The sequence below is a fragment of the Pelophylax lessonae genome, assembly GCF_965119305.1.
Source record: "Pelophylax lessonae genome assembly, chromosome: 6".
Classification (NCBI taxonomy): Eukaryota; Metazoa; Chordata; class Amphibia; order Anura; family Ranidae; genus Pelophylax; species Pelophylax lessonae.
The window spans coordinates 203912500-203934016 of record NC_138773.1 but is presented as its reverse complement, the minus strand read 5'-3'; the positions used below and the strand labels follow the sequence as shown (position 1 = coordinate 203934016).

Genomic DNA, 21517 nt, shown 5'->3' with positions numbered 1-21517 from the left:
TTTAAAATAAAACCCTTCAAACTATTTTATTTTCAAATTTTTTGAAAATAGTAACTGAGAATCATGCGTGGGGTATAAATCAATCACTATTTCCACTGACCCCTTTGACCGAAGTCAACATTCTTATAATATAAAAAAAACTTTTTTGAGTAAAGCATATATTGTCAAGCTAGGGATTGTCCATAAGTAGAATTTTCAAGAGAAATCTTTTTTCCATGTCTGTGCTGTACACAGGGGTCACAAGAGAGGTATAAAAGGAATTAAATAGGAGTTTATTACTCTGTTTGACAAGGTCTGCACTGTAAGCTTAGATACAGTAGAAGAATGAGGTGATAGTGAAAGGAGACCACGATATTAACCTATAATTCCCAATTTTGGAATCTATGAGATTAGCAAAATAATAAGTGGCAAGCAGTATTGGGCCTCATGCACACAGGGTGTTAAAGAGGAAGTAAACCCTCCTCTGACACTTTTACCTATAGGTAAGCCTATATTAAGGCTTACCTATAGGTACTGTAAATATCTCCTAAACATGCACCGTTTAGGAGATATTTACCTTACATGCAGCCAGTGACGTCACTGGCGCATGCGCTCTGAAGGAACGGCCGCTGGTGCCGTTTCTTCAGAGCCCCGTGCCGTGACCGTCGGCTCTTGCACGTCGGCTCCCGCATGATCCCGGAAGACGGGCGGCTGGACATGTCGCCCGTCATCCAGCTAAGCGGGCGGCACGGCGGGGGCTCGTTCTTAGGTAAGTATTTCATAATGAGCTAGTATGCGATGCACACTAGCTCATTATGGGTTTCTCTTTCAGGTTTCAGAAAAAAAAAAAACTTTCGAGGGTTTACAACCTCTTTAAAATGCAGCCTTTAGAAGAGTTTTAAATTTTTTTTCTGCCTCTAAACTCTCCACAATGTTAGCCTTTGTGTCCACAGGTGTAAATTAATATTCAAGCCAAAGGGATAAATGAACGTCTAAACACCTGATGCGCCTATACGTGCCTAAATGCATTTGAATCAGGCTGGCGAATAGGTGTGAATGCCTCGAACTTTGTTCCGACATGCAGTGTTAATTTTGGCAGCAAATTTAAATTTAGTTTTAGTCTTAGGACTAAAATGGCGTTTTAGTTTTAGTCCCATTTTAGTCTTCTGCAAGTGTTTTAGTTTTAATCGTATTTAGTCGACTAAAACTCCAGTACATTTTAGTCGACTAAAACGTCCTACTTTTTAGTCGACTAAAATGTCCTACATTTTAGTCGACTAAAACGTCCTACATTTTAGTCAACTAAAATTCATTTTAGTCATCTATAATCTAATTGGTGTAGTTCAATTGTAAATTGTAATGCATTATTTAAGCATTTCTCTACAATTTCCAAACTCATTATATACTACTGCTGAAGTGAAAAATCGAATATGTTATTATTTATGGTATTAAGCTTTGAGCATGCACTAGCACAGCACTACACACACAGATTTTGTCATTAATTCTTTATTTAGGCAAAACTGTTTTGCCAAGAATATTGCTTTTTTGACCAAAGGGGGTAACAAAAAAATGTAATAAAAATACAAAAAAATAAAAACTTAGGCTCGTCAACTCGTGATGATGCCAGTCATGCAGTGCACATTTACATGAACTTTAACAGGTCAAGAAACTGAACAGAACACAATCAAACCTTTCAGCAGCTTTACATGGTGTCAAAGGGACTGGAGTAAAGTCAGGGCAGACAGAGGAGGCCTGTAATGCTGCTGGACAGTGCTGGAGCCTGGATGGTGGTCTCAGGTCTAAGGGATGGCCTGTAATGCCCTGGATGCCTGTGGTGGTCAGGTCAGACAGAGGAGTCCTGTAATGCTGCAGCCTGCTGGACAGTGCTGGAGCCTGGATGGTGGTCTCAGGTCTAATGGATGGCCTGTAATGCCCTGGATGCCTGTGGTGTCCTGGAGGTTTTATCAGCATGTGGGTGTGGAATTAGCAGGAGTTGGTGAGTGCAGTATTAGGGAGAGGACAGAAGGGAGGGTGATTTATACAAGCTGTGGGGTAGAGAAGAGAGGTGAAGGAAAGAGAGTTTAACCACTTCAGCCCCAGAATATTTTACCCCCTTCCTGACCAGGCCCTATTTTGCAATTCGGCACTGCGTTCATTTAATGGACAATTGAGCGGTCGTGCGAGGCTGTACCCAAACAAAATGTATGTCCTTTTTTTTTTCACAAATAGAGCTTTCTTTTAGTGGTATTTGATCACCTGTGCGATTTTTAATTTTTGAGCTATAAACAAAAAAAGAGCGACAATTTTGGAAAAAAAAAAAAAAACAATATTTTTCACATTTTGCTATATAACATTCCCAAAAGAAAAATTGAAAAATCTAAATTTTTTAACATTTGAGGCCAATTTGTTTTCTTCTTCCAATCACAATAAGCGTATTTTGATTGGTTTGCACAAAATTTATCACGTTTACTAACTACGGGAAAGATTTATGTCATTAATATTTATATTATTTATTTATTTTTTTTACTAGTAATGGCGGCAATCTGCGATTTTTTTGCGGCACTGCGACATTGCGGCGGTCAGATCGGACCCCTAACTTACATTTTTAACACTTTTGGGGGGACCAGTGACATTACTACAGTAATCAGTGCTAAAAATATGCTATGTATGTCCGCTTCATGCAATCGCTTCATGCAGAGTCTGAAGTGCATATCACTTGTATAAATAATAATTTGGAGAAAGAATCACTAAAGCAAAGAAGCCTAGCAATGTTCCTCTTAGCAAACTGGCCCCCAGCAAAGTGCTGTCCCCATGAGGGTGCTCTAGTTGTATAATGTTAAGGGTGGGTGTGGCTGCTTGTTAATTAAATAATCATAATATAAGTATATAATATATAAGGTTGGCTAGCTACCAAAGCAAACCTTTCACATCTAAGACAGGCTTGCAAGAGTTGTAAAAATAAGATCAGCATGTTAGCTGTAAGCAACAAACACATACGGGAAAGATAAAAACACTTAACTTTGGTGGAGCAAATTTACCAAGGATGAGGCCTGCTCTCCAAGACTGGGAGGGAATATAGGCATTGATGAACACAGAAATGGGAATTCTTCAACGTGAATTACTCAAAGTGACTGTATGTGAACACACTACAAAGTATATTCCCATGGGCAATATGTTTAAAAGGCTAAAAATAGCTATAAATAATAAAAGAGCTTTTAAAAAATATAAAAATAAAGAAACACTATCATTGTTTAAATGTTACAAAGAATATAAGAGAATATGTAAAAAGGAAATCAAGGACGCAAAAATTCAAAACGAACGACAGATTGCAAAAGATAGTAGGACAAAGCCCAAAAAAAGTCTTCAAATATATTAAGAGTAAAAAGGTCAGATCTGAACATGTTGGCCTTTTACAAAATAACTTAGAGTGGGGGACAAACAGAAGGCATATTTATTAAATACCTTCTTCAGCTCTGTGTATGCAAAGCAGTATGGGGGCACTCATGACTATAATGAAGATGATATTGACACAGCCCCAAATGAACCACAATGGTTTAAAATTGATATGGTCTAGAAATATTTAGACAGAATAAAGGTGAATAAAGCAGCTGGACCAGATGACACATATATATACACATGGATCCAAAAAGAATCGAGTTTTGTCATTTCAAAGCCCTTGTTTCTAATTTTTAGGGACTCTTTAATGAATGGAATAGTACCACTGGATTGACGTAAGCCCAATGTGGTGTCTATATTTAAAAAGGGATTCTATAGTTGGGAAAATACTGGAGAATTTAATAAAATACCACACAGAAGAGTTCTTGCTGGAAAAATATTCAAAGTAACAGACAGCATGGATTCATGAAATACAGACGTTTTCAAACAAACCTGATTTCTTGTTATAAGGAGGTGAGCAAAACCTTGGACAAAGAAGTGGCTGTGGACGTAGTATATTTAGATTTTGCCAAAGTGTTTGACACAGTTCCCCACACATGGCTAATGTGTAAGGTAAAGTCTACAGGCCTGGAAAAATCAGTTTGTAAATGGATAGAAAACTGGCTAAAAAGGCCAAATTTGGAGAGAAGTGGTTAATGATTCATACTCTGAATGGTCTAAGGTTATCAGTGGTGTACCCCAAGGTTCAGTGTTGGGACCATTACTTTTTAATATATTTATAAATGATAAAGGATCTGGGATTAAAAGTACCATTTCCGTTTTTGCAGATAACACCAAGTTATACAGTGGAATAACATACTTACAGGATGTCTCCAACTTACAAGCCAACCTCACTGCACTGTTTCATTGGGCAACTATGTGGCAAAAGAGGTTTAATGTTGATACATGTTATGTACATGGGGGCTAGAAACATGCATGCGGTAAAGCTGGGGGAGTCAGTGGTGGAGAAGAACCTGGGTGTTCTGGTAGATCATAAGCTTTATATTAGCATGCAATGCCAAGCTCCAGTTTCCAAAGCGAGCAAAATCCTTTCTTGTATTAGGAATGGCATGGACTGCAGAGAGAGAGAGATATCATTTTGCTCCTGTTCAAATCATTAGTAAGACCTCATCTGGAATATAAGGTTCAGTTTTGGTCACCGGTTCACTAAATGGATATTGGGGAACTGGAGAAAGTGCAGAGAAGAGCAACCAAACTGATAGGAGGCATAGAGGAGCTCAGCTATGAGGAACTATTAGCTGAACTGAATTTATTCTCTCTTGAGAAGGGGAGATTTAGGGGCGATATGATTAACATGTATAAATACAGTATAGTGGTCTAAACTGTATAGTGAACTTGGTGTTTAGTTATTCACTTTAGAGTCATCACAGAGGACAAGAGGGCACTCTTTACGTCTGGAGAAAAAGAGATTTAATCTCAAAATACGGAAAGGCTTCTTCACAGTAGGAGCTGTGAAAATGTGGAATAGACTCCCTCAAGAGCTGGTTCGGGCGAGCTCAGTAGATTGCTTTTAAGAAAGGTATGGATTCTTTCTTAGATACACATAAAATAACTTGATACTAATATTCATAGGTAAAGTTGAATATATATATATATATATATATATATATATATATATATATATATATATATATATTTATATATTGTTATTTATTTATTTTTATGTTTTTCCTATTGGTTGTACTAGATTGACTAGTGTCTTTTTTCAGCCAGACTAACTATATAACTATGTAACATTACTTAGGTAGCACACTACATAGCAACATAAACATCATAATGATGCAGACAGAGCAACATTACCTTAGGACCCCTTTTTGATTTATAGTAACTGGGAGACAGAAGGAACCCCAAGGTGGGTGCTCTCCTGCTAGAAATGCTAAGGATGGATGTTGCTTTTCTTTACAGTATGTGGTTTTACATCTGAGTTGGCTAAAAGGGACCTCAGCTGTGTGCCGGTGTTCTGCTTGGAGGAGGTTGATCCTTTTTTAGCGTATGTATAGCTGAAGCCTATATTAAATATTAATAACTGTATGCTGTAAATAATCAATCCCACAGTACCAGCTCTGACTAATAAAAGAGAGAGTCTACTGTCCATAACCCAGTTCAGTGACTCAATGCAACATGCCATCCAGAAGATAATTCCCCAAAATTGTATTTTGCAGAGACTTTCAGAGACACTAATAATGGTCTTTCATTAAGCTAGAAGCATTAAAAGTGTCATTGGCCCTAGCAAAATAAAGGATCAAAGCCCTGTTTCAAGCTATAATATCTCCTCCTTCTTATTAAAGACAGGAACTTACCAATGTAGGAAACATACGTAGATGCTTAGCTTGTCGCCATATCAAACATGGCCAAATATCCTTCCAGGACCAGAATGACTGGACATATGACATTAAGAATTGTATCACTTGCTCAACTCTGTAAATTACTGCTTTACTTTTCCATGTGGGCTTGTTCTACATTGGCAAAACCACTAGACCATTAGTAGTTTTGTTTGGCAAACACTACTTATAGGAAAAGCCTTACAAGTACAATACAGCTGGATTTACATATGTGCGAACTGGATTCCTTTTTAACCGCATACAGTTCGCATAACATGGGAATGTGACCGGCTCTCAATGGAGCCAGTTCACACATGTTCAGGGCAACTGTGTTGCAGTTTTGAAATGGGTCCTGTGTTTTTTTTGGTCAGGTTAAGGTGCGACTTCAGGGAAAAATTTGCAACTAAATCGCACCTGAACTGGTGAACAGAAAAGCACTGCAGCCAGACGTGGGAACCCAACCTAAGGAAATCAGTGTACATATGTTTATTTATTCAAACAATAATCTAAACTTATAGAGTTAGCCTTATTTTTATTATTTGTACTCATTTTTTTCTGATGCTATTTTTCCCTACATTGTATTATTGGTGTCTCCTGTGTTTCATATTCTCTTGTAAGTGGAGGCTAACCATGTGGCGTAGTTCCTTATTCTTTCTGCATCACATTATGCTTGGGATATCTGGATTGTTTTTGCCATCATTCCACTGTTTTATGCACTACAAAAACATTTTTAATGTAATTTTCAGTTTTATCATTTACATTTTGTTGATTTATTATAATATGAATGATATACATGCAGCTATTTTTTTTATTCCACACAATTGTGGCACTTTATATTTTTATGACAGGGTGCTATATTTTAATCTTAAGGCAGTTTTATTATGTAATCTGATGTATATAGAATGTGTTTAGTGCACTGTGTCTTCTGCTGAATTTACCTTTTTCTTGGCTTTATATAACATTCAGTTGTTAAATCGCTTTAAATTTTTGTTTGCAATTTATTCTTAACCATTTTGATATATTCTACACCTCAGAAGATGCTATTGTTACTTCTATAACAGTAATCCTAATATACTATTTGGAATTTGCATGCTGCATCTTCATCTGAGATTGATAGTTACTGTAAATCGACACTGTGCATTTCTTTGATGTGCTCAACAGCAGTACAGCTTATTCGATCAGCTTCCTTATTAGTGCCATTTTGTATCTCTTTATTGTGTTTAATCCAAATATTGCCTGCTAAAATGGTTGCCTATGCATATACCTATTGCATGCAGTAGTCTATTGCTGCTGAAGTTTTCTTAGCTCAGTATTTTTAATCATCATTCATTTAAGTTTTTTTTAATTTCCTGTAAACCTTTTCTTGACCAAAGAATATATGATTTCATACTTTTTTTGGTCTGTTGAAAATCTCAAAAGTTGTTACCTCCATGTCCATATTCTTTGTTTTACATTACTAGTCAGAGCACTTACTGAGTCACTTATTAGAATGGCACCATAAGTAATGATGCTGCATACGTTCTTGTGGGGGTTTAAATTTATTATCACTTACTGGAATAGCCCCTTACGTGTTATAAATCTGTACACAGCTCACGACTGATTTGTCATATTTTACAACTTCTTTTTTTATCCAGTTTCCCTTTGGGTTTTAAAGGTAGTTATAAGTTTAGCTCTCAGATTTAGGTAACATTGCTTACAAATAAGGTATTTTAAATGCACAAGTAGTCCCATACGCAAGGTGATGAAAGAGAAGCACTTCCCGAAACATGTTCTTATGAGTGCTGACATCATCAACAGTGGTGGGGTTTACGTGTGTAAGATCTGGATGATTTCTTCCTGCAATAAAAAGCCCTTCCTTCTCCCTTCACTGTGCATGTAATTCTTTCCCAGATGCTAACTGAAGCTTGCTATCTCTGCCTGTGGGCAAAATTTCAGCACACCCACTGTAATATTTTGTTTTCCTTATCTACTCTCTTGTTACTGTTACCACTTTGAGTGTGATTTTATTCATTTGATTTTTAATAAGCATTTTGTTAAATACTAATTTTATGGGCTTCTCTTTACATTTTATTGCTAGTTACTGCTCCTGGAGCCTCCTCTTTATCAGAGCTGACTGCATGAGGCTTCTATCACCATATAGTGATAGTTATAGTTAATCACTGCTTAGTGTTTGGGGCTGCCTCTGTATTAACCATGGTTAATTTCACGTACCCTTTTTTATCGCATTATAAAATGATCATCGTTGACATTTGCACTCGTTTCAATCAAGAGCGCCCATACAGTATATATTGTATTTGTATGTCTTTCACACATCTTCACCCGTTCCATTTTTTTACCCTGCTCTCTTTTGCAATCTTGCATAGCTCCTCTCCAGCCACGTTTCTCATTTCATGAACAAAAAAAAATGTTTTTCTTTTTCCAATGGATAGGGTTTTGCGCTTCAAGAGCCTGTACTGCAGTTTGAAACTTATGATTATCTTTTTAGGTTGGTATACTAAAGGAAAATATTCTAGGCTGTTTAACCCAGAAAATTATTGTAAGTCTAAATTGTCGTTAATATGTGATTTTCTGCTCCATGTTCTATAAACTGTAAACTCTTTTTAGGCAAGACTGCAAGGAATGGTTCTATGCTCTCTTAAAAGTGCAGTGTAATATACCTGTATTTGTGTTAAATCTGGGAAAAACAAAAATCATTTACATACGTAAATGCAATATCTCTTTGAAGCAGATTTCCTTTTACTTGGTCCAGAAAGGAAGGTGGCACATGTACGTGCACTTCATTTTCAGGAGAGATTTGTTCTAATTGGCTCGGTTTCCAAAGGTCCAGCTAAAACGAAGAATGACAGTTAATCAACACTATCAACATAAGATCATGATTTTATTTGCAATAAAAAATCTTATGTTTATAGAATAAATTCCTTCCCAGTACAAGTTCACAGAGCCAACTATATATGTTTAGTACAATTTCATGAAGCATGAAACATTTATTTGTAAGGGTAGTCACAGGCAGGAGGATGGATACCCTACTACTGTGGATGGGTAGATATCTGCCTGCCTTTGAACACACCAGTAAATTCAGATTTGCGTCTTGTGGACTAGCAAGTGAACCAAAGTAGTATATGCCCAACTAATAATTAATTGGAACGGTCATCCTCATTGTCTAATAGTTCCAACCTCTTGTAAACTCCTGCATTGGATATTGAATAATTTTAGCATGTTCACATCAGGCCTCCAATTGAGAACTTTGCCATTAAACCATTGTATGCCCAAGCTAGGATTGGTTATTTACTAAAGCAAGCCCTAGTTATTCAATGCTTTAAAAGAGGCTGGGTTAGTAGGATAATTGCCAACACAAATTACGGTTACAGTGTAATTTTAGAGCCTAGGGCAGGGGTCTTGAAACTATGGCCCTCCAGTTGTTCAGGATCTACACTTCCCATCATGCCTAGTCATGTCTGTGAATGTCAGAGTTTTACAATGCCTCATGGGATGTATAGTTCCACAACAGCTGGAGGGCCATAGTTTGAGGATCCTTGGCCTAGGGTTTATTGCATGACTAAGAGAATGAGAGCCATTATAAAACTAGCTGGCAGTCACATATTCAAAGGCATGATGACTGTATGTTTAAAAGCATAAGGTAGCATTTGTTTGCTTGAAAGGAATATTACATAGATGAAAACAGGAACATTTGCACATACACATTTGCACATATCTGGAAGATTTACTCCTCTTTATGACCAGGCTATTTTTTGAGATACGGAACTGCGTTACTTTAACTGACAATTGCACAATTGTGCGCCTCTGTACCCAAACAAAACTTTTTTCTTTCCACAAATAGAGCTTTCTTTAAGTGGTATGTGATCACCACTGCTGTTTTTATTTTGTTGCGCTATAAACCAAAAAAACCCCGACAATTTTGAAAAAAATATATATATATATATATATTTTTTTTTTTACTTTCTGCTATGAAACATATCCAATAAAAAATGAAAAAATCCAATTTCTTCATCAATTTAGGCCAATCTTTATTCTGCTACATATTTTTATGTAATAAAAATAAGCGTATATTGATTGGTTTTCACAAACTTTATAGCGTCTAAAAACTATGGGATATTTTTTTTTTACTAGTAATGATGGCGATCAGCAACTTACAGCGGGACAGGCAGGCAGTCCAGACTCTAAATGATCAGTGCTAAAAATATTCACTGTCACTGTACTAATGACACTGACTGGGAAGGGGTTAAACATCAAGGGCGATCAAAGGGTTAACTGTATGCCTAGCCAGTGTTTTTGCGTGGGAGGTGCTTTTACTAGGGGAAGGCATGGATTCATGTTTCTGCTTTACAGGAACACAGGATCCATGTCTTCTGTACTGACAGAACGGCGATCTGCCTTGTTTACATAGGCAGATCTCTAATTTGGCTCTCTGCCTAATAATCGGTGGGTGCCGGTAGATATCAAGTCCGTGGTACCCACAGATCAGCTCCCGCTGTGTTTAATCATAGCGAGAGAGGGTTTGCTGGTGGTGCGCATGTGCGCCCCAGACCCAGAGGTGTCCAGGTGCAGCAGTGCCACCTTGCTGCAGTATATCTACATTATACTGGAAGTAAGCATTTAAACTATGTAAAATAGTTAAACAATTCAAATTTAATGCAAATGACCAACTGGTGTCATTACTTCTGGAATTATAAGGTAGCTAGCAGCAATAACATTTGTCATGTTCTTTGGGATGTAGGGTAAGATATCTTTAAAGGGAAAGTAACACTGAAATATCTACATCTACAGACATCCCTGATCTAACGCTAAATTATCTAGCCCTATAGAGAAAAAATCAGTATACATACCTCTTTTTTAAGCCGATCTGGTCTGGTTTACAGCGGCGGAAGCTCTGCAGAGGACACAGCCAACAATAGCTGTGAAATGAATGGGAAGTGACTTCACCCATAGACTTACAATGGGGCTTCAGTTGTTGGCTGCCTCCTCTGCACTTGCCTCGACAGTGAAGCCGTGGCTGACAGCTCAGCGTGGGACTGGATCGGATTGGCTTCAGAAAAGGTATGTATACTGATTTCTTCTTTACAGGGCTAGATAGGTTAGTGTTAGATCATGGATGTCTGTAGATGTAGAGATTTTAGTGTTTGGATGGACTTATCCTTTAACTACTTGCCAACTGCCCCACTTACATATACTGCAGGGCACCAGCTCTTCTGCGCAAAATCACCTACCTGTACATAATTTTGTGCTTCCGAGTTTGGGACGCGCGTGCACCATGGGCAACCTGCTCCTGCGGTGATTGGACACTGCGGGAGCCAGTCAGCTAGTCCCATGGACCCTGATGACTGCCGGTACCTGACAATTGTTCCCGAGAGAGGCAGAACAGGGGTTTGCCATAAACAAAGCAGATCGCCATTCTGCTAGTAGGGAAGATGGAGATCATATGTTTCTGCTAAACAGGAACAAGATTCTCTGTCTTCCCACAGCCAAAGCATCCCCCCCACAGTTAGAAAGCACTCCCTAGGAGCACATTTTAACCCTTTGATTGCCACTGATGTAATCCTCTTCCCTGCCAGTGTCATTAATACACTGACAGTGCATTTTTTTAGCACTAATCACTGTATTGGTGTCACTGGTCCCCAAAAAGTGTCACTTAGTGTCAGATTTGTCTGCCTCAATGTCGCAGTCCTGCTAAAAATTGCTGGTTGCCATTAATAGCAAAAAAGATTAAAAAAATAAAAGTTCCATAAAATTATCCCATAGTTTGTAGACGCTATAACTTTCATGCAAATCGTTTAATATCGTTTTTATTGGGATTTTTTTTTTTTACCAAAAAACATGTAGCAGAATACATATTGGCCTAAACTGATGAAGAATATAGATTTTTTTTACATTTTTTATTGGGTAAGTTTTATAGCAGAAAGGAAAAATATCTTGTTATTTTTTCACAATTGTCTGTCATTTTTTGTTCATAGCGCAAAAAATAGAAACCGCAGAGGTGATCAAATACCACCAAAAGAAAGCTGTATTTATAGGGAAAAAAGGACATACATTTTATTTGTGTACAGCATTACGCAATTGTCAGTTAAAATAACACAGTGCCGTATCGGCATGGCCTGGTCCTGAAGGGGGGTTAACCTTCCAGAGTTTAAGTGGTTAAATGATAAGTACACCTTTGGGAGCATGTTACATGTTCTACCCTATTTAGGGTGCCTGGGCACACTCTAATCACTCTGTGCAGTGCTGACTCCCCCTACTGCCCGGACAGACCCCATGTTTGAGGATGTAGAGCGGAGGAAAGGGCTAGTCAATATGTAATATACTGGCCCCTTCCTTTTCTAAATGAACACAGTGAACACACTCACTGTGTTCATTCATAACTGTGTTTACTATGCTTCAATTTGTGAATGAACAGGAAGCCACTAAGCACAGAGCACTTCCCATTCATTCAATGCCCCGTGCAGATGAGGCTGGAGAGAAAGGCATGTGTGTTTGAGCTTTGGGGTGCACACCCTAATGCAATAGGTTGCGCACACCTATGGCTATTTCTGATCATTGTCTATAAAGCGTCAAAATAGGAGACAACCAAGTATAAATGGGTCAGTAATGGCATACCTCTGAAAAATAAGTCTCTGTTTTAAACTTTCATGATACTTTCATACATTTTCCTTTGTATTTTGAAGTTCATTTATAACTCACCTGTAATTCACTGCAGACATTTTTTATGTAGTCAGCATGGCTCAGCGTCTTTGGAATAATGCTTAGGACTTGATGTCTGAAAAAAGGGGAATCAAAGATTAAAGCGTAACTCTATTTTGTTGAGAAAAAAACATTCCCCTCTGGGTGATCTATGTACATTACAAGGATTATAACAACCTTTGTTGCAGATTCCTACCTTTTGTTATTCTGAAAAAATCCCTGTTTGTTCCTCTAAGCCTCTAGTGGGTCTAATGGAAGTGGTCTCATAATTATAATTCAGCTGTGCAGCTGCAGAGCACTAATGAGGAAAGATGCAGGCTCTGCATCCCTTTAGATGTGTTTCTATTGGGAGTAGCTCACCAAAAATTACATTTTTGTTCCATGGGATGCCTAAAATCTGACTTGTATCTTAGGCAGACTTCTGGGAAAATTGTGGAACCAATCACACAATCAGAAAATTATGTTTCTGGGGGGCATTCTGTACACATTCTGTGTACAGAACATCTGTAGGTAGCCATATTGCATTGTATTTTCATAAAATTACAGAGCTGCAGATTGAAAAGGAAAGATCATTTTTAATAACATTCAGTTAAATATGACTTGAGTCGTTATTGTATACACTATATTATTTTTTCTTTATTTGCTATTTTTTTCCCCCATGAATGTGGAGTTACCTTTTAGGCCTTCTGACATGAGATAGTCTTTGTCTAGTTGTATCTCATTAGCTACATCGATACCTAAATCATATGTCTTTGCATCACATTTATTTAAATAAAATGTTTATCAAGCACTGCTACATGTGACAAACAAACTGTAGTAATATTAACACGAAATCATAAGACTTTGTTGTAGTAACAAAATCAGTCCAGATATGTTTAAAAGGCTGACGTTAGAATCTCCTATTTATTGCTGTCACAAAACACTTACTGTAACAAATATTGAACCTGAAGCACCATACCACTGCTAAGAGGTCCAGTAGCAACTTTATTTAAAACTTTCTTTAAATGTCAGAAGGACATTTAAAACCTGATACAACATGTTTTGGGGTCCAAGAGTGCCCCCTTCATCAGGACTTAATTGATAATAATGTGAATAAACTAGAAGTAAACTGAACCTTAAAGTAGAGTTCCAGCCACCCCACCAAAAAACTTAAAGACAGCAGCTATAAATATTGTAGCTGCTGACTTTTACTATTAGGGCACTCACCTGTCCAGGGATCCCGCGGTGTTCTCACCCAAGCCAATTCATAATAGAATTAGCCTGCCTATGTTACGCCCCTTGTTACAATAAAAAATACAATTGTAATATTAATGGGATACCTATGTAATCCTGTGTATAAAAGCCTTTAATTGTGTCAAATAAAACAGAACAGATTTTTGGAAATGTGGCACCGGGGGAGGAGACAGACAAGCTGAGCTTCCCCTTTTGGATGGAGCTCTTCTTTAATGTTTTTTTTTTCCAGTGTGTTTACAAGGACAGGCCCTGTCAGCAGCTGGTTTGGCAGCCCTTCATATCGTTGCCCTTATAGCCCAATGGACAAAGAGATCAGCTTTTAATGAATAGAAATACCCCTACACAGACATTTATTTAAAGGGTAGGAAAACATTACCATTGAATTGATCCTATTTGGTTGCTTTAGGTATGTTGAATTTACTATTAAAAGCATTTTGTTATATCTATTTAAGAAAGTGGTTCAAAAGACTAAAGATTTTTTACCTTCCTGCATTCCATGGGAGAAGAAGGTAAAAAATCTGTGTTCAGCGGCTCAACAACCCCTCCCCCGCCCCCCCAATCCCTACCTGCGCTCCCTCTGATCCAGCGATGTTCACAATAGCTCTGGTTGTCCCAGGACTCACCCTCCTCATTGGCTGAGACACCAGCGGGAGCCCATCGGCTCCTACTGCTGTCAGTCACAGCCAGTAAGCCAAATGAGGAGAAGACGGGGGGGGGGTGAGCCGTAGCTCTGTGTCTTATGGAAACGTAGGGCAGTGGCTCAGGAGCGAGCATGCAAGGATGCCCCCCGGGCAAGCACTTTCTCTGAGGGCACTGCTCAAGGGGGAGGAGCTAGGAGCGCCTGCGGCGAATTTGAAAAGAAGAGGGTTGGAGCTGCTTTATGCAAAACCACTGCAAAGAGCAGGTAGGTATAAAAAAATAAAAACTAAGCTTTAATACCTCTTTATGTTCAAAAATGCCTGTTGAAATCTTATGAGCTCATAACTTCCTCACACTCTGATGACTCTCTCCCTGTGCTGACTGATAACAGTTGCATTGTCCTCAGCTGTTTTGTTGGACTACAGAACTTTGCCCCTCTATGTCATGCAAAATATTATTATTATTATTATACAGGATTTATATAGCGCCAACATTTTGCGCAGCGCTTTAATATATGAGGGCAGACAGTACAGTTACAATACAATTCAATACAGGAGGAATTAGAGGGCCCTGCTTATTAGAGCTTACAATCTAGAAGAGAGGGTCAAGTGAAACAAAAGGCAATAACTGTGAGGGATGAGCTGATGGAGAAAATGGAAGTACAGTTGTTAGGTGTGGGTAGGATAGGCTTCTCTAAAGAGGATGGTTTTCAGGGATCATCTAAAAGCTAATAGAGTAGGAGATAATTGGACAGATTGGGGTAAGGAGTTCCATAGGATTGGAGAGGCTCTGGAAAAGTCATGGAGGCGAGTATGGGAGGAGGTGACGAGTAGGGATGATCGAACTTTTGAAAAATTTGGTTCGACCAGAACACCTGAACTTCCCGAAAGTTCGGCCCAGATTTCAGAACCCCATTGAAATCAATGGGACCCGAACTTCGGTAATCAAAAAACACCATTTTGAAGCCCTAAAACCCAATAAATGCCCCTAAAAAGTGCCTAGGGTTCTGGGTCATGCCCCAGAGACTATTAATCACACAAAAAAAGTTCTTAAAAATTGTAATTTTTGATAGAGAGCCAATTATTCAAAAAATTATTGGAAAAAAAAAAAGAGATTTCTTGGATTTAGTGTCGGGGGGGGGGGTCTAAAAGTGTACCTGTGAAGTTTCAGCTCTGTAGCACGTCCAGAACCAGAAAAAAAAGTTTGTTTATAGGGCTTTTTTGAGGACATGTTTGGAGTCAGGCATGACATCAGAACTTCTGTGTAGGGGTATATATACACACACACATATATGTATATATACACCTACACATATATAGGTGTGAGAGTAGCAGAAACCTATGCTTGCGCTAATGAAATAATTAACAGGCATATGGCTCCGCTCCTATCACACCTATATATGTGTAAGTGTATATATACATATAAGTGTGTGTGTATATATACCCCTATACAGAAGTTCAGATGTTATGCCTGCCTCCAAAGACGCCCAAAAAATGCCCAAAAAAACGCCTGCGCCAAAAAAAAAACCACCCAGGTGTGTTGTTGCAGGCGTTTTTTTGGGCGTTTTTTGGGGGTCTTTGGAGGCAGGCATAACATCTGAACTTGTGTATAGGGGTATATATACACACATACTTATATGTATTTATACACTTACACATATATAGGTGTGATAGGAGCGGAGCCATATGCCTGTTAATTATTTCATTAGCGCAAGCATAGGTTTCTGCTACTTTCACACCTATATATGGGTAGGTGTATATATACATACATGTGTGTGTGTATATATACCCCTACACACAAGTTCACATGTCATGCCTGACTCCAAACATGTCCTCAAAAAAGCCCTATAAACGCCTGCAACAAAAAGCCGGGTGACAGGGGCGAAGCCACTATCCGGTTCTATAAGTGTTCAAATAGAAACAAACTTGTTTCTATTGCGGTCACCCTGACATGGAAGGGTTTTGTCACCCTGCCATAGCAGTCAGAGTCCGTTAACCCTACACTACACTACGGTCACCCTGACACTTAACACTTTCCCTACAGAAACTAGATTTTTGAATCTAACTAAAGTGGAAAATAGCACCCTAACTACACTAGATATCCCTTTCCTCACACTAATAATTGCTAAATGACACTTTTGAAGCAGAAGTAACAGAACTGCTTCCATTCTCTTCCACATCCCTGTATTACAATGCTAGTGATTTGGCGGGGCTATCTTATATACTGGGGGGCGTATTCACTAATGATTGACCTCTGGACCCCCTAGTCCCTCCAATCACATTCTTAGCATTCTCCTGCCCCCTCAATTGGCTTTTACTAATGTTTCTGGTCCAATCACGGGCTTTTAAAGCCCAGTTCCTGTCCCATTACATTTTGGTCGGTTCTGGTTGCCGAATTCCGAACTTTTTCAGCAAAAAGTTCGGAATTCGGCCGAATTTTGAACAGTCAATGTTCGGGTCGAACCGATGGTCGACCCGAACCGTTCGATCATCCCTAGTGACGAGGGAGCTAGAGAGCAGGAGGTTTTGAGAAGAACGAAGAGAATGATTAGGTTGGTATTTTGAGACTAGGCTAGTGATGTAGCTGGTGGCTAAATTGTGGATGGCTTTGTAAGATGTTGTTAATATTTTGAATTAAATTTGTTGGGTGAGCGGAAGCCAGTGGAGGGCTTGACAGAGAGGAGTAGCGGACACTGAGCGATTGGTAAGGTGGATGAGTCTGGCAGCAGCATTCATGATGGATTGAAGGGGGGATAGTCTGTGTAGAGGTAAGCCAATGAGAAGGGAATTGCAGTAGTCGCGCGAGGTGACCAGGGAGTGAAAATAATAGGGAAAGGGTAGAATTCTGTAGTCCTTCCTTGTTTCTACTGTCTTTTACAGAAAGTTAAGTGAGTGGAAATGTATGAATGAAAAGGAAAACAATCCTTAAAAATTTTGGCTTTTACAAAATTTGTAATACTGTATACTGTAATAAGTATCAGTATCAGCAAAGCAGTGTTATGTGAGTTGTGATATATGCATTCTGGAATTAGAGAATTGAGACACACCATCTACTATTGGCAGGGGTGCTGACTGTGTGACTTGCCGGACCTGAGTGACCTTACTCCTGCGAGCAGCAGCTGCCGGTCACGGAACGGGCAGACGTTCTTTCAGAGAGCATGCGCCAATGGCGTCATCGGCGCAGTATACAGTAAATATCTCCTAAACGGAGAAAGTTTAGGATATATTTACAGTACCTATAGGTAAGCCTTAGCATAGCATATTATATCATATTATAACATTAGAGGGAAGTTTACTTCCTCTTTAAAAGTGTTAACTGGAATTAGGATTTATTTGTTAGTTACTTATGTAAACTCCATCTAAATTTTCTAGTCCATCTAACATTACCCTCTCCATAGATTGACCATACTGCTGTCCAGTGACGGGATCTCCTCAATGTAGTCACAGATTGCAGCAAAATCCTTATACAATCTAAAAAAAAATGGCTGGAGTTGGCCTATAATGTTTGTGTGATATATGCACAGATTTAGAAATTGTGGCTGTTTTTAGTTTAGCTTTATACACATGGATGGTAAAAGGATTTTGCATTCATGACGCCTGCAACCCCCCCCCCCCCCCCCAATGCCTTGTCAGAAAAAAATGCAATGAGCCAAATGACTGGACATGTGCGGTTTGTTTTGTTCTGAATTGAAATTCTGACAAATGTTTCCTTATTTGGAAAATCAGATGTATCTAAATTACAATAGTAACGAATTTTAAACGAATGTGAAATAACAAAACAACATTTTGTACAAAAATGTGAATTTAACCTCCCTGGCGGTATGATTATGTCAGGAATTACATACCAAAAGTGGTACAATTGTTTTCATGGAAATTTGGCGTTATGTATTATAGGCCTACAATTCTTAGTAATTACTGACTTAAACCTGACCAAAACAAGAGTCTAGTAGACATCCCAGATGTGATAAATTTGAAACACAAACGCGTGAATTATAATCGAATCAATAATATTATTTTATTATTTAATATATAATATATATAATAAAATTATATTATTGATTAGATTATAATTCATGCATTATATATTATATATAGATATATGTGTGTGTGTATATATATATATATATATATATATACACATATATATATACCGGTATATATATATATATATATATATATATATATGCATATATACATGCATATATATATATATATATGCATATATATATATATATATATATATATATATATATATATATATGCATATATATATATATATATATATATATATATATATATAATATAAAATGTGTTTTGTGCAACGTTTTTTTTTTTTTTTGAATTTCCCTCCCTAGTTCCGCTCCCATGCAGCATTGCATTGCATCAGACCGACGGTGGACGGAGGAGCGGCGGGACTCTCGGCTGGCGATCTCAGCAATGAGAGATCATCGCTGGATCGCCAGGATAAGGTAAGAGAACACCGCTGCGCTCTCTGCAATCCACCCCGAGCGTGACTCGGGGTTACCGATCCTGCAATGAAAAATCCACCCCGAGTCACGCTCGGGATTACCGCCTAGGTGGTTAAATAGTTTTTAAATTTAATTCAAATAGTTTTTAAATCTAATTGGAATAGCATTTAGATTGGAATAGTTTTAAAATTCGAATCGTTTTCAAATTTAATTTGAATTCGAATCCCAGAAGAGAATAAAATAGAATGGAAAATAAAGGAATATAATATAAAAGAATAGCATAGAACATAAAAAGAATATAACATAATAGAGTAAAACAGAACAGAAATAAAAGAATAGAAAAAAAATTAAAAGAAAAAAATTGAATAGAAAAGATTATAAAACAAAACAAAATAGAATAGAAAATAAAGGGAATAGAATAGAATAGAATAAAAAAATAATATAACCATCTTCTGAAATTCAAATTTCAAATAGAATCAATTTGAATTAGAATAGAAAATAATAGAATAGGATAGAAAAAAGAATAAAATAGAAAGAATATGACCTTCTTCCGAAATTCGAATATAATAAATTTTAATTTGAATACAATAGATTAGAATAGAATAGAATAGAAAATAAAAGAATAGAATAAACTAGAATAAAAAAAGAATAGAATAGAGTAGAATAAAATAGAAACAATAGAATAGAACAGACAGAATATAACAATCTTCTGAAATTCAAATTTCAAATAGAATAAATTTGAAAATAATAGATTAAAAAATAATAGAATATAAAATAAATAATATAATTTTAATAGAATAGAATAAACAACAGAAAAGAATAGAAAGAATATAACAGTATAACTGTCTTCCTAGATTAAAATTTCAAATAGAACAAATTCTAATTTTGAAAAGAAAAAAATCAAATTTGGATTTAAAAAATTCTAATTCGAAAAGAATGGAAAAGAAAAGAATAGAACATAAAATAAAATAATAGAATAGAAAAAAACAATAGAATAGAATGGAATAGAAAAAAGAAAACCACCTTCTGAAATTCAAATTTCGAATAGAATAAATTTAATTTCAAATGGAATTGTATTCAAATATAATTCAAATGGAATTCATTTTGAATGCAATTTGAATTGAATTCATTCAAATTTAAATCAATTCAAATTTCCTGAATTTGACTGAATTTGGAAAATTCTAATCCATTCAAATTCGAATAAACAAAAAAATTCCAAAAATGAATTGGCAAATTAAGCACATTTAACTAAATTACTTTATGTGAACACCGAATCAAAACAAAACAGTTTTTTTGGTTCTGCACATGTCTACAAATGACTCAGTACTTGTGATTTAGCTTTCCCCTATATCACATTGCAGAGAGCAATTTAAATTGTACCTGATGCTGCAAACTCATTCATTGTTATTGCTCCAGGCCTGGAGTGACCAGTGCCAAGCACCTAGGGGACTTAAGTGTATGCCTAGAGCCTACAGGGTCTCCAGGGGCCCATGTGGTTCACTACTATGAAAGGTCTGCCTCTGAAAATTAAAATGGTTCAAAAGGCTCAAGATTTTTTATCCTAATGCATTCTATGCATAAAGGTAAAAAACCTTCTCTGTGCAGCAGCCCCCAGCCTCCCCTAATACTTACCTGAGCCCCATTGCGATCCAGTGGATTCTAGGCTCTCCAGGGACTCTTCATTCTCATTGGCTGAGGCAGCAGTGGGAGCAATTGGCTCCTGCTGCTGTCTATCATAGCCAGTAAGCCAATGAAGGAGAGAGAAAGGGAGAGCCAATGAGCAAGCAAGCTGCTTGCTGTGGGGGCACTCCACAGGAGGGAGGGGCCAGGAGCAATGGTGGGAGAACCCAAGCAGAAGAAAATCGGGGCTGCTCTGTGCAAAACCACTGCACAGAGCAGGCAAGTATGACATGTTTGTTATTTAAAAAAAAAACAACAAGCCTTTAATATCACTTTAAAACTGTAATAAACTCCAAACCAAAAATGTAATACATTGCAGCTTACCAATCATTAGATGTGGTGGCTGCATTAGGTATTTTTTTTTTTTTTAACCTGGTAATCTGGCTAGAAACACACATCCTGTGCCCCACTCTGGATGAAGGAGCGTAGGGGGCACATTGGACAACAATCTGGGTAAGGGGGGGGGGGGGTGTTAGATGTACTATCCAATTGAAATACACTATCACATTTAAGCCAAACTCCAGCTACTTTGTAAGCAGTTACAGAAACAGCTTTGTTTCCTTTTGGGATAAAGAGTTTACATAAATAAATACAACTGATCATTGTAAGTACCCCTGCCAGTGGTTAGTGGTTTGTCCCCTCCTTTTTAACTGATCCATCTGCAAAAGACCTTGTTCTGATGAAAAATAACAGACTTGGTGGTTGGATTGCCAAATTAATAAGAAAGCCTAAAAAAGAAAACTATTACAGCTTTTGCATCTTCAAATTGGTAAATGTTTGCTTTTGGGTTTAATCCTGCTTTAGCCCCGGTTCACACTTCTGCGTGTGCGGGGTTCGCATGTAATGTCGGAGCGCACTGCTCCGACATTACATGCGATCAGCTGTGCGGTGCGAGTTTAGCCATACAGTTTGTATGGCTAAATTCGCATCGCACCCGCAGCAAACACGCACAGGAGGCATTTTTGCTGCCGCATCAGGATCGGATCGCACAGCGGTTCACACTTGTGCGATCCGATCCTGTGCGAACTGCACGATCGCACTGCGATAT

General features: G+C 37.7%; 2 protein-coding genes across 2 annotated transcripts in view; both read right to left on the bottom strand.

The window, feature by feature from the left end:
- The window catches only part of LOC309558932 (uncharacterized protein), a 754545-nt gene that overhangs the window by 385986 nt on the left and 347042 nt on the right, over positions 1-21517 (bottom strand). The gene's annotated exons all lie outside the window — the stretch shown is intronic.
- LOC309558935 (carboxypeptidase O-like) overlaps positions 1-21517 on the bottom strand; it is a gene marked incomplete at both ends in the record, with an annotated part of 55843 nt that overhangs the window by 30796 nt on the left and 3530 nt on the right. The window contains 2 exons of the mRNA XM_082262032.1: positions 8459-8583; positions 12450-12525. Of these exons, the coding sequence (XP_082118158.1) occupies positions 8459-8583; positions 12450-12525 (201 nt within the window). The remainder of the gene's footprint in view (positions 1-8458; positions 8584-12449; positions 12526-21517) is intronic.